This window comes from Hemiscyllium ocellatum, chromosome 18 (genome assembly GCF_020745735.1).
Source record: "Hemiscyllium ocellatum isolate sHemOce1 chromosome 18, sHemOce1.pat.X.cur, whole genome shotgun sequence".
In the NCBI taxonomy this organism is placed as follows: Eukaryota; Metazoa; Chordata; class Chondrichthyes; order Orectolobiformes; family Hemiscylliidae; genus Hemiscyllium; species Hemiscyllium ocellatum.
In genome coordinates, this window is record NC_083418.1 from 47,343,814 (window position 1) to 47,357,294 (window position 13,481).

General features: G+C 39.9%; 1 protein-coding gene across 1 annotated transcript in view; it reads left to right on the forward strand.

Annotated features, from left to right (window-relative positions):
• Positions 1 to 13,481, forward strand: part of LOC132824298 (ethanolamine kinase 1-like) — a 378,459-nt gene that overhangs the window by 280,386 nt on the left and 84,592 nt on the right. Inside the window, exon 8 of the mRNA XM_060838642.1 lies at positions 7,137 to 7,297. Within this exon, the coding sequence (XP_060694625.1) occupies positions 7,137 to 7,297 (161 nt within the window). The remainder of the gene's footprint in view (positions 1 to 7,136; positions 7,298 to 13,481) is intronic.

Genomic DNA, 13,481 nt, shown 5'->3' on the forward strand with positions numbered 1-13,481 from the left:
TGGCTGCTCAGTGGTAAGAATCTCATTTCGCTTTCAACATTTAGTTGGAACTGGGACTTCCTCCCCTCAATGTTGAGAACTTGTCACTATTGATCTCACATGATTTTCCCAACTTTATCACTACTGCCTACATTGTTCAGTGCATTGGGAAGATCACATGATGTTTTTCTGATAGTTTGAAATGTAAATTTAAAGGAAAGGACTTTAAAATGTCTGAGTGGTCATGCACTGGCATTTAACCTTATGAATTGTGACAAAACACCAAAACATTTTATAGTATTTGTCCTTTCTGTTATTTCGATTGAATCTGATGATGAAGTTACAACAATTGAGATGATGAAGTTACAACAATTGAGATGATGAAAAAAGACAGCTGAATTTGCAAAGAGTTCACCTGTCATTAGTGTTGCATTCAGTCACACAATCATTCATAGTTGCCTCGATACAAAACTCAAACATTAATGAAGAAAAATAAATGTGAAATACTTAGGAAGTCAAGAGGAAGTGATAAAAGAAATTTTCAACACTGCTGTTTTGACATAGTTAATTCCAACCTTGGGATTGCTGATTCCAGAATGGCAGACTGCCAAACTCCTGTATCTCTTGAACTGTTGCATTTTTACAAATAGAAATGATGTCTAAGTGAAATAACTATTTTCCTGTCAGATTTTCCTGCAGGATGTCTATCATTATAGAATGAGCTGCCAGAGGAAGCGGTGGAGGCTAGCACAATTACAAAATTTGAAAGGCATCTGAATGGGTATATGAATAGGAAGGGGTTAGAGGAATATGGGCAGAGTGCTGGCAAATGAGATTAGATTAGGTTAGGATATCTGGTCGGCATGGACAAGTTGGACCAAAGGGTCTGTTTCCGTGCTATACATCTCTGTGACTCTATGACTCTATAAGTCCAGTATTTTACCCACACAAGACAAATACATATCATGCTCTTTATAATTTAAACAATGAGCCATGAGTATTGAACAATTGCTCACATATGAGGATGGCGTTACTCACAGTGAATCAGACATTTTAAAAGAAACAAATACTATTGTTAGGAACATTGACTTATCAATTTAGGAAGTCCTAGAATTTCAGAAGTTTTGCCATGTCAGTGGTTCAGAACCCCGAAGTACTGTGGACAATTTAAACTTGTACTTCCAAAATTTGTTTTTAAAAAGAGCTCAGATGCAGCCAAGAATGGCTGTGGATGTAAATTTAGTGGCTAAATGGAGAGAGAGAGAAAGAGAGAGACAGATTCATGCAATTTTATATCTACTCCCAAGATGTGATGGAAACTTCAAACAACAGCTCTTCAAAGGGGAGAAGGCAAGTCATGACAGATTAGGCTGTGACCTCTTGTTACTGCTAAGAAGATGAAGGTCTGATGACCCCCAGTTCAATAGTAAGCTACCACTTGCAGACAATGTCACAATATGTTGCAGATATATGTTGTGCCCTTTCCCTTTTAAGAATGTATAAGAACAGGGGTTAAACAGCCAGTTTCAGCTCAACTGGAGTGGATTAGGAGGACTGAACACTTTTATGTATACCAGCCTGTGTTCGAGTGTTAATATACGGTGAAGGTCACATTTGAAGAATGATCACCTAGCTATCCCTGTAATACATGTAAGGGGGTTGTCACACTAAGTTATTGCTAAGTTGTGTAAACTAGACAAAAAGAACAGGACACTGATTCAGCCATCTTCAGCTGCTTCATCAATAACATTCCCTCCATCTTAAGATCTGAAGTTAAGATGTTTAATGATGATTCCACAATGTTCAAAAAATAAAGAACAAAGAACAATACAGTACAGGAACAAGCCCTCTGGCCCTGCAAACTAACGCCCACCACATTTTGCCCATACATACTCAAACTGTTGTCACTTTCAGGATCCGTATTCCTCTATTCCCTTCCTATTCATGCATTCATCCAGATGCTTCTTGAATGGTGCTATTGTGTCTGCTTCCACCACCGCCTCTGGCACCCCGTTCCAGGCACTCACCACCCTTTGTGTGAAAAACATGCCTTGACATCTCTTTCAAACCTTCCCCTTGCACCTGTGTCCCTGACTAATTGACCCCTCCTCTCCTGGAAAAAAAGCCTCATACTTTCCACTTTATCCATGCCATGCACAAACTTCTATTAGGTTTTCCCTCAACCTCCTGCATTCCAGTGTAAACAAAATCAGTCTATCCAACTTTTCTTTTTAGCTCAAATCCCCCACACAAGGCAACATCCTGATAAACCATTTCTGTACCCTCTCCAAAGCATCCACATTCTTCTGCTAGTGTAGTTACCAGAACTACATGCAATATTCCAAGTGTGGCCAAACTAAATTCATATAAAGCATAACTTGTCTATTCTTATACTCAAAACCCCTTCCAATGAAGGCAAGCATGTGATAGGCCTTATTTACTACTTAATCTACCTGCACTGCCACCTTCAGTGATCTGTGGATCTGCACTCCTAGATCCATCTACATATCAATATTCCTAAGGTTCTGCCATTCACTGTTAAATTTACACCTGTACTTAACCTTCTAAAGTAAATCACCTCATATCTGTCCGGATTAAACTCCACCTCGCCACCCTATGTGTGCAGTTAGCACTGCTACCTCACAGCACTAGGGATCCATGTTCAATTCCCACCTCGGGCGACTGTCTGTGTGGAGTTTGCACATTCTCCCCGTGTGTGTGTAGGTTTCCTCCTGGTGCTGCAGTTTCCTTCCACAATCCAAAGAAGTGCTGGCTAGGTGAATTGGGCATTCTAAAATTGCCCTTACAATTCAGGTAGATGTATTAGTTAGGGGTAAAATGTAGAGTAATAGGGAATTGGGTCTAGGTGGGTTACTCTTTGGAGGGTCGGTGTGAATTTGTTGGGCCAAATGGCCTATTTCCACACTGCAGGGATTCTATCTGCCATTTTTGTTTTTTGTCTATGACTCCAGTTGCTTTATATCCTGCTGTATTTTCTGACAATGCTCCTCACTATCTGCAACTCCACCGATCTTTGTATTGTCCGCAAACCTACTAATTAGACTAGCTACATTTTCCTCCAAATCATTTATGTAGATCACAAACAGCAGAGGTCCCAGCATTGATCCCTGTGGAACACCATGAGTCTCAGCCCTCCATTCTGAAAAGCATTCTTCCAGTGCTACTCTCTGCCTCCTTTGACTAAGCCAGTTTTGTATCCACCTTGCCAACTCACCCCTGATACCATACAACTTCACCTTCTGTACCAGTCTGTCATGAGGGAGCTTGTCAAAGGCTTTATTGAAGTCCATGTAGACTACATCAACCGCTTTTCCCTCATCAGTCATTTTCGTCACCTCTTCAAAAATCTTGATCAAGTTAGTGTGGCACGACCTCCCCTGCACAAAACCATATTGTCTATCACTAATAAGTCCATTTGCTTCTCAAAGCATGTGGATCTTATCCCTGAGAATCTTTTTCAATAATTACCCTATAACCTATGTGAGACTCACAGGCCTGTAATTTCCAGGGCGACCCTTGCTACCCATCTTAAACAATGGGACAATGTTGGCTATTTTCCAGCCCTCTGGGACCTCACCTGTGACCAAAGGGGTTGCAAAGGTGTTTGTCAATGCTCAGCAATTTGTTTTATTGCTTTCCTCAATATTCTGGGATAGATCCCATCAGGACCTGGGGATTTACCTACCTTAATATCTTTCAACACCATTCATGATTCCTCAGATACTGAAGCAATCCACATTCAAATGCAACAAGACCTGGGTGATATCCATATTTGGACTGACAAGTGACAAGTAACATTTATGAAATGACAGACAATGATCATCTCCAACAACAGACAACTTAATCATTGATGTTCAATGGCATGATGATAGCTGAATCCCCACTATCAATTTGCCAGAGGTTTACCATTGATGAGAAACTGAATTGCACTAGATATTATAAATACTTTGGTTGCAAGAGCATGTCAGAACCTAGGAATTTTGCAGCAAGTAACTCATCTCCTGGCTCCCCAAAATCGACCCACACCAACAAGGCACAAGTCAGGGGTATGATTAAATACTCTGTACTTGCTTGGATGAGTTGAGCTGTAACAACACTCAAGACACTTATCCAGGGTAAAACAGCCTATTTAGAAATACACCCCTACTTCATTCCCAGTGCCATCAGTAATCCATAGCATCAATGTGATGCACTGCAGAAATTCACCAAGACTCATTAGACAGCACTTTCAAACCCAAGACTACCACCATCTCTAGAAGAGCAAGGGCCACAGAGATGGAATATCTCCATATGCAAGTTCCCCTCCAAGCCATTCACTATTCTAAATTGAGCATATATCACCATTCCTTCTGTAGCACAGGATTGAAATCCTGGAACTCCCTCCCCAGTGGCATTGTGGGTTGACCTATGTGAAATGGTTACTCTTCAGAGAGTCGGTGTGGACTTGTTGGGCGGAAGGGCCTGTTTCCACACTCTAGGGAGTCTAATCTAATCTAAAAACTATGGATGCCCACATTCCATGAATAGATAAAAGTCATGACAACAGAAGGATCCTGTCACTCTGAATGCTCAAATTTGTTAATAGTTGAAATGTATTAGAATTACAGTTCTAAACCTATCTGAAAGCTATAAATTGTTAGACTAACTATTCACTACCAATAGCTTCCACTGGAATGGTCACAGTGCTCAATTATCCACTCTTCCCGAGCAATTCAGACACATACCCAAATATCTTTACTTAAATTATCTCCTTTAGGACTAATCTGTGTTGTGTTTAGATTTATTTTTTGTGTGAAGTCATGCATTTTAGTAAACTCACTTTATGAAAGCCGGGTTAAATTGACTCCTTTTAAAAGTCAGGTCATTTCAGCTTGGGAGAATGGTATACACAAGCAAAAGCATTTACTTATTAACTTAAATTTTCTGCAACTAATTGAGAAGATTAGATTAGACTTACAGTGTGGAAACAGGCCCTTCGGCCCAACAAGTCCACACCGACCCGCCGAAGCGCAACCCACCCATACCCCTACATTTACCCCTTACCTAACACTACGGGCAATTTAGCTTGGCCAATTCACCTGACCCGCACATCTTTGGACTGTGGGAGGAAACCGGAGCACCCGGAGGAAGCCCACGCAGACACAGGGAGAACGTGCAAACTCCACACAGTCAGTCGCCTGAGTCGGGAATTGAACCCGGGTCTACAGGCGCTGTGAGGCAGCAGTGCTAACCACTGTGCCACCGTGCCGCCCACGGTGAAAGATGGGTGAATAAAGAAAGGGAACCAGTTTGCCCTTCCTCATCTGGAAGCTTAAAAGTTAAATTTATCCCTCTGGAAGGATAATGATTTGAGGAAACTCGGCTAAAGGTTCTAGCATAATTGAGAGCAGTACTGAAGACCTAGCAATATTGTGACAGGAAGCTTTGAGACTGAAAGGATTGACTCAGCATTCAGGGATATAAAATCATTTTCTAGAAAGTTCAGGTACCATCGCAACAAACGTTTTGAATTTTGCGTTGATGGCAGAAATTGGTAAATCTGGGAACAACCAGGAGGCATGCCTTGTGATGTGAAAGAAATTTCCATTTTCCATTTTTCAACCCCCTTAGGGGCCTGGAATTCCTTAAAGGTCAGTGGATATGTGAAGCAAGGATTTTGGGTTCCAGAAATCAGGCAAAATAGTTCTAAGGAAGTGAATTGTGATATCAAGAAGGTTTGGGTGCATTAGTGTGGTCAAAGTTCAGCTTTAATTATGAGTGCCCAAGTCTTGTTGTACTGGTGTATAGTGTATAATAGGATTGAGAGAGAACGAGTACGGGGTAAAATGTCCATGGCCGTTTACAAATGATCAGCTTCATCTGCCACTTGTTTTTTAGTTTTAATTTCTACCCTGTACACTGCTACTTTTAGTTACCAGTTCATTTTGCTTTCCTGTTGTCAGATTGTGTCTTAAATCATTCTGCATTTGATCAATTTCGAAACTTTAATAAACACACATTCCCATAAAAGGGCAAAAGTTACCTATTATTTTGTACAAGTGAAGAATGATTTCTTCTGTGGAGAGAAGTTTTCAACTGACCTTGAACCCAAACAGAATAATGGGAGGAGCTTATTGTGTATCTCACAGATATTAGACATTTAGAAGGAACCCACTAATTCAGCATCACCTTCCAGGTGGATATAAATGACTTGGAAAATGCAACTGAACCTTTGTTAAAATTTTTCACTCAGAGAAAGATATCCTTGATTGATACTTTCCAAGTAGCAGCAAAGGAGATGACAAGAGCCATTAATCCTAATTATTGGCAAACTTTCTCAAAGCTAAATCTGATCAATTCAGAAGTAAAAATGACAAGAGTTGTGAATGTTTTAAATGTGACATGTCCATGGAATAATTCTCTGGCAATTTATGTGCCAGATTGTTTTGAAATCATTTTGGAGAAAGCAAAGGAACTTACACATTCTCACAGGAAGATTGTATGCATCCCTCTGCTTCAACTTAGAAATCTACTGATGCATGAATAGTGCATATGCTCAACATGTGCAGGCTGTATGTTGGGAAATTCTGCAATCTGCACATTTTCAGCATGCATCAATGTGTTTGGTTAAAACCATTAACTTATTGCTGCAAGGAAACATTCTCTTGCCTTGTGAGAAAGAGTGAAGCCTTGAACTAAAGTACACAGACAATTCAGAACAGATATTTCATGTTGGATTAAAAATTTTAATGTTTTTGTGAACTCTGTTTGGGATGCAAGAGATTTATGTTTCACGGGGAAAAAGTGATGGGTGGAATTATTTCCCAAAAAGCATATGGAATCATTCTCTTGGTTCAATTTTTCTTTTTTATTGTTGCTTTTGACTGAACTTTCAGGATTGGTTATTTCATAAATCCTTATTAATTTCCCATCTATTGCAGGGCACCATAGATCCCATATAACTATAAGGCCATGCATGTGCCAGCCTTAGAGGGAGCATTGCATTGAAATCTGAAACAGGATCTCAGTTGCTGGAATGAGTAATGTTGATGGCTTATATGACTCAGTTATAAAATTTGATCCTAAAATTTCACATTCTTCCAGGCACAATTATTCATGTTAATGACTGCAAAAATAAAGGTTTTACTTCCATTTAGGGGTGAGTGAATTGGACTTCAGCATGTACCCACCTAAGGAATTGCAGTTAGAGTGGCTTAAGTCCTACCTGGAGGTATTTAAAGAGTGTTCTGGTTGTGAACCAATGGTGACTGACCTGGAAGTGCTGAAGCTCTATGTACAGGTGAACAAATTTGCTTTGGTAAGTAACAAGTGTTTAATGTCATTTTTAATGCTGTAGTATGGACCAAAGTGAGAATGGTTTTCAAGTGAATGTCAAGAACCCACAAACATGGGGTTGAATTTTATACGCAGGACATTCTCCTCACCCCACTGCTCTTTATGCAGACTTTAAATGTAGCTGCCAAGCAATAGCATAAACTGAGGGTATGCCTTAATGAGGTCAGAATGGGCCCTTCCTCCCTGAGGAAGAGGAAATCCTGCCTTTGAGAGTTGTTACAATCAATCTGAGTGGCCACCAGCTTTGAAGTCCCAACAGAAGCATGGAGTGGCTACTGCTGGGACTCTGTACAATTGACAGGAGAGAAGAACATGTGGGATTTTCACCTTGACAGAAGTACTGGCGAGAGTTAAATGTTCAGGTGATTTCCATGTGAGAAATACCCATTCTTTCCTGCTATCTCAACCCACCATGAATTAGACCCTTAAGTCGTAAATTATGGACCACCCAAGGCCTCAACCAACCACCAGTCCAATTACCTGCTAACCCAGGGAGGGAAAGGTGACACCCTTTCCGAATGGGAGATCAGTCAACCTATCTGCTGGTTAAGGTCATGGAAAAGATAGCAGAGTGTGGCCACTGAAAGACAGCCCTGAGCTTGCCATTGGTCTGCCTGATGCCCTTCTCCCTCCAACCCAACTGCGACTCCCCCCGTCCCATCCTGTGAACCATCTCCTTCAAAACAAACATTCACCTGATCATTGCTCCTTGGCTCCATGTCTTTTGCTTAGCCTTTTTAGCTTTTCTTGGATTTAGGGAAGGGACATCTCAGCATTAAAGTCATCTGCCTCCATCGTTAGCCTGCAAAATGGAAATTTCCAACCACGGATACTGGCCTTGCAAATATATCTTGACATATTGATTAAAGTGAGATCTGAGACTCTAGCAAGAGTAGCGAGGAGGAGTTTGAGGATCATTTCTTAAAGACTAACAGGGGAGACATAAGAGGGGTGCACCAGCTCTCAAGGGTGCAATTTTCTGTCTGTCAGGGATGAAGGGCCCAGTCTGATGTCATGAAGGTACACCCTCAGTTTATCACCACTGACCAGTGGGGGTGACCCAGTGGGGAAAGGGGACCCTAGGTAATGCCACCTCTCCCTTCTGTTTTCCATCCTGCTTTTACCAGTGCTTGTGAAATCCCTCGGCTGCCTACCTTGATTCCATGTTCTGGTTTTGCACAAATTATTGAGGAAGTGACAAAATTAGGTCTTTAATGGGCTACTTAAGGACATTCAATTGACCTATGAGTGAGCAGGATGGTTGATGTCTCAGTTGTCTTCCACTGCAATATGGGGGCCAGTTAGGGTGGACAGAAAAATGGTAATTTCACCTCCCCAACCCACCTTTAAATATTCTGGAGGGAGAGTCAGGGAATATTAGTTTGTAAGATGCACCCCAATGCTCTTTCAGGTTTTTATGTTTTCTTAATATGGTTGGGGCTGATGCATTTATGATAGATGGAGACATACAACAGTGCCTCATACAACAATGCCTCATACAACAGTGTTCAAATATGTCAACTGCTATTAGGGGAGCAAGATAGTTCTTCTTTAATTATTGAAAGTAATATATGGTACTGTCAACAGACAATGAACAAAGGAGAACCACCACATTGCGAAGTGTTGAACAGACCTGCACTGTGGTTCAGTAAAGTATTATTTATAAGAAATATTTTTGGTCTGGCATATATACCTAAACCTTAGTGCAGAAGTTTGCATAAGATGAATTTTAGCATCCACATTCCTTGCAAATGTGAATTATCTACTCCTTTTAAATCATCAGTTTGGAATTTAAAATAGATTATTAGTGGTGAAATGCTTTGGGACGTCCTGTGGATGTGATATGTTGTTACGTATGTACAAACAAAAAAAAATCATTTTTACAGCACATGATCATGCTTGCATGCAGACACAATTAATTTCTATGATACTTGAGGATGCTTGAAGAGTAATTATTGTCAAGTAATTGTTCTTATTTCAGCCAGCTAAAATAATCATCTACAGAATAATTCTTTCACAACAACATGCTTTTTCTAAGAAAGTACCAATGCATTGCTCATGTGGCTAAGTGGCCAAGTTTTCAGTAGTACCAAACACAATACATTCAAGAAAATACTGTCCAATATTTATTCATGAGCTGTTGTGGGGCTTCCCTGCTTTCCTACCCTCCACGATTGTGAGAGGCTGGCTTGTCGAGGGAACATATTTACAAAAGATATGAAGTCTCTGAACACACTTGTGCTTAGACCACCCTTGTCTTCAGGTCGAGATTTGCAAATGACGAGCATGACATTTCTAAATGTCAACACAACTTTGAAAAGTATGAGCCAAGTATTACTGTTCCCTCACTGCAATTATGTCTTCCTTTTTAGCATTTTGCACAAGAATGTTATGAAATGAGTCATGTTCTCTATGTGCTGTTGCCTGAAGATGCAAGTGAGAAGCATATCTGCTGGTGGCAACACCTTTCATGGCAGAAAAGCAAGCATATAAACAAAAAAAAGGTGTCTTTATCTTGACTATGCTCCAGATACCAAAGAATACATCCAATCTCTGTGACTTAACTTGCAATTCTGCCTTAGCAAAAGTTGGTCTTCTTCAAAACTTGTAGCCTGTTTTGTTTCAGTCCCTGAGGCAGATCTCCAACAGGTTGCTTACAGTGTTGAATTATGATTGGCATCAATTGAGCTGTAGTAAATCACATGACTGGTTTGATAGGTCAGTTATGTCTGTGCACCCCAGCCTCTCAAGTCAAAGGTTCCACTCATTGCCAGTAAATGAAACAATCCCTCCACTTATTTACTTGCCACACATTTGATTTGCAGTTCCAAAAGTTTTTTCTCCTGAAGACCAGTTGCCCGTTCAAATACTTGGTTAATATTTTTGTGGATGGCAGCCACTAGCACTCCTGTTCTGACATTTGTCCTCATTCTATATTAAAGACAAAAGGCTTGCCTTAAAAATTAAATGTGACCATGATCGCAATTCCTCTTCAGTGCCTATTTCTACAAGTTACAAGTTAATACTGTAAGTTAGTAGTTTTCTGACATCAGAAGTTAGGCAGCACTTAAGACAAGCTTTGGAACAAAGTCTGGCCATTCTGGTGTTTATACTATGCATGAACCTCTTCTCAGCCCTCCTCACCTAACCATATTGCTTAATCTCTATATCAAATGAATTGAACTCCAAATTTTATGAATATTTTGAATTAAGAAATGTCTGTTTCATTTGTTTCTGGCTGTTGAACATGTTTGACATGACAAATATTTACAGACCATTTCTATAGATAATTGAACTGTGGTAATTGAACTTATAAAGGAAAATGCAACAACCACTCTGCACAACAACCTGCAAATAATAATGAACTGAATTTACTTTTGTAATATTGATTGAAGGAATGTTGACCAGGACACTGGAAGAACACCCTGGACATGCATGGTTTTATTTGGATTCTCATACTGGTTCTTACGATAACACAGCTTATGTCTTTTTCTGTCTTTTTTGACATTTGTTTAACAATGAACTCTGTCCGCATTTTGTACAGCTACAACTGATAAATTAGGTGTTGACTTCAGGGTAGCTTTACACCTTATAAAAGCTTTTTTAAGCATACTTATAACTTTAACAAGCATCCATTCATGCAATTGGATTTGTAACTAGCTCTTAAATGGAATAAAAAAGTTAACTTGAAGTATTAATCACATTGTGTCACATTATGATATTAAATTACATTATAACTCAATCCATTTGTAATGGCTCTTGCACTATATAGGAATCGACTTGTTTTCTTTCATTTACTTGCCTCCTTCATACATCAATGGGTCATCACCCCAGACCATAAATGGGAGTATGTGTGTGTTTCCAGTTACGCATTTTTTCAAAACTGTATGTCATCTGAACCACAGTCAAACTAATTCTCTTTTAATGTGTGAAATATAACCCTTCCTCCCAGATTAATATTCAATTTAACTTCTCCCATTGTCACATTTGCCACACTTCCTTAGTGTATGCTTTTGCAGATTCATCACTTATCTTTCCACAGAGCCTTTAATGTCATGCATAGTATCATCACTTTAGAGTTACCAAAATGTAGGTTTTTAGAATTGAAATTGATGAAATCAAGCCAACTTGCAAGATGAAAGGAGTTTCCATAAATAATCATTCACGTGCCTCTGCAATAGCACACTTGACAAAACAAGTTAACATCCCCAACCCCCCTCCAAACTGAATGGACGACCCAGAAATTGGTTACAAACTCAATCTACTCCAGGAAATTGAGGGGTGGACACTTCTGAATTCATCGAGGTAAAAACAATGACTGCAGATGCTGGAAACCAGATTCTGGATTAGTGGTGCTGGAAGAGCACAGCAGTTCAGGCAGCATCCAAGGAGCAGCAAAATTGACATTTCGGGCAAAAGTCCTTCATCAGGAATAAAGGCAGAGAGCCTGAAGCGTGCAGAGATAAGCGAGAGGAGGGTGGGGGTGGGGAAAAATTAGCATAGAGTACAATAGGTGATTAGGGAAGGGGACGAAGGTGATAGGTCAGGGAGGAGAGGGTGGAGTGGATAGGTGGAAAAGGAGATAGGCAGGTAGGATAAGTCCGGACAAGTCATGGGGGTCAGTTGCATTGGTCTTGAGGAGCGTGCAGCTAAACTTTCACCATTTATTTCATTTTCCTTCAAGATCCAAGAAAAGATATGGGTTGGATAGGAGTGGAAGTGTGGAGCTGGGGAATGAAAATAAATTTGAATTGTTTGCTGATTTACTGTTTTGGAATTTGCATGTTGTCCAGAAAAATGTCAGGGAATATTGTTGTTTTCCAGCTGAGCGCAGATAGGGTTAATCCAAATTTCTTTGTGCATTCCTAAAATAAGGCCAGGCTATAAATCACCTCAGGCTACGTTTAGTTTAAGTATTCCACCAAGACCCAATTCAGTATTTTAGTGACTTACTGGTGAATAATAGTTGATGGTCGTGAGATCATATTTTGCAGTTTTTCTCAGCAAACGGACCATGAATATAGGGAGTATGCCAAACCTTCACTTCAACTACAAATGATACTGTACATCTGTTAGTACAACTTATACAAGTTCTGTTTAGAGGAAGCAACGTCAGTTAAATAAAATTGCATTTGAATACAAATTGTGCCAAATTTTAACTGTGGCAAATTAGAACTAAGTTCTAGCTCTGTAATTTGTAGTTCTGTAATAAGGCACAATTTAAAACCATCCTGCAGAATTTTATTAGGTTCTGAGCAAAGTGGGTTATGACATAATGTGCAGTAGAACCAAGCAGGATCTTCAACAAGGCCCACCTCAAGGTTAAGATCATCTCACTGCACCTTGTTTGCTTTTCTCAAATCTCATCACACAGCAGTGAGTTGACACACATTCATGCTCGTTGAATCTCTTGTTTACAGCACAACTCAATACAAGCTGCAATCTTACCAAAATAGTCATCGAGAATGCTTGAATGAAAACCAGAGTAGGTTCTTGGTGAGTTAAACGTCTGGAAGGTATTTGCAGTTGATAGTGGGATTGATAGATAGTAGTAATTCAGCCTGTACTGTTCAGAAGTGAATAATAACTGGGCCAATGTGATTGTGGAAGGCTGCAGTACTATTAAAGGAAGAGAGGAGGAGCGAGGTGAAATTTCACGACTTGTTGGTTTTGTTTGGGTTTGTTTGCATATCCAAGTGCAATCAGGAAATTTTTACTGAACATCGAAACCTGGGAGTCATTTCACCTCCTATTCTCTCCTTTCCACTGAGCCAAAGGTTCAATGGTTTCTTTACGGTTTTCAAAGAAACATGTACATATAGGAAATAGTTTCAATCATGTTATTGTGTATGAATGAAAGAATGTTAGTATTTTCAGAACAGGCAGAAGCTAATAGGATCATCAAGCTTCTTACTACTGGATGGAAAATTTGAGTATTTGTAGTTAACTTTGCTGGTCGTATAAGAAGAAGCACTATTGGATGGCTGCCAAGCAGATTTCTTTCCAATCTTCCCTTTCCACTGGAACCAATTGTCCTTTGTCCCTAGTTCTCTGCTAGACTTAAATCTTTCTGAGAGTAAAGAAACACTGCTGTGCTGTTTAACTTTTCTGGTGTATTGTGTGCAAATTAAGTGAGGCGAAAGTGA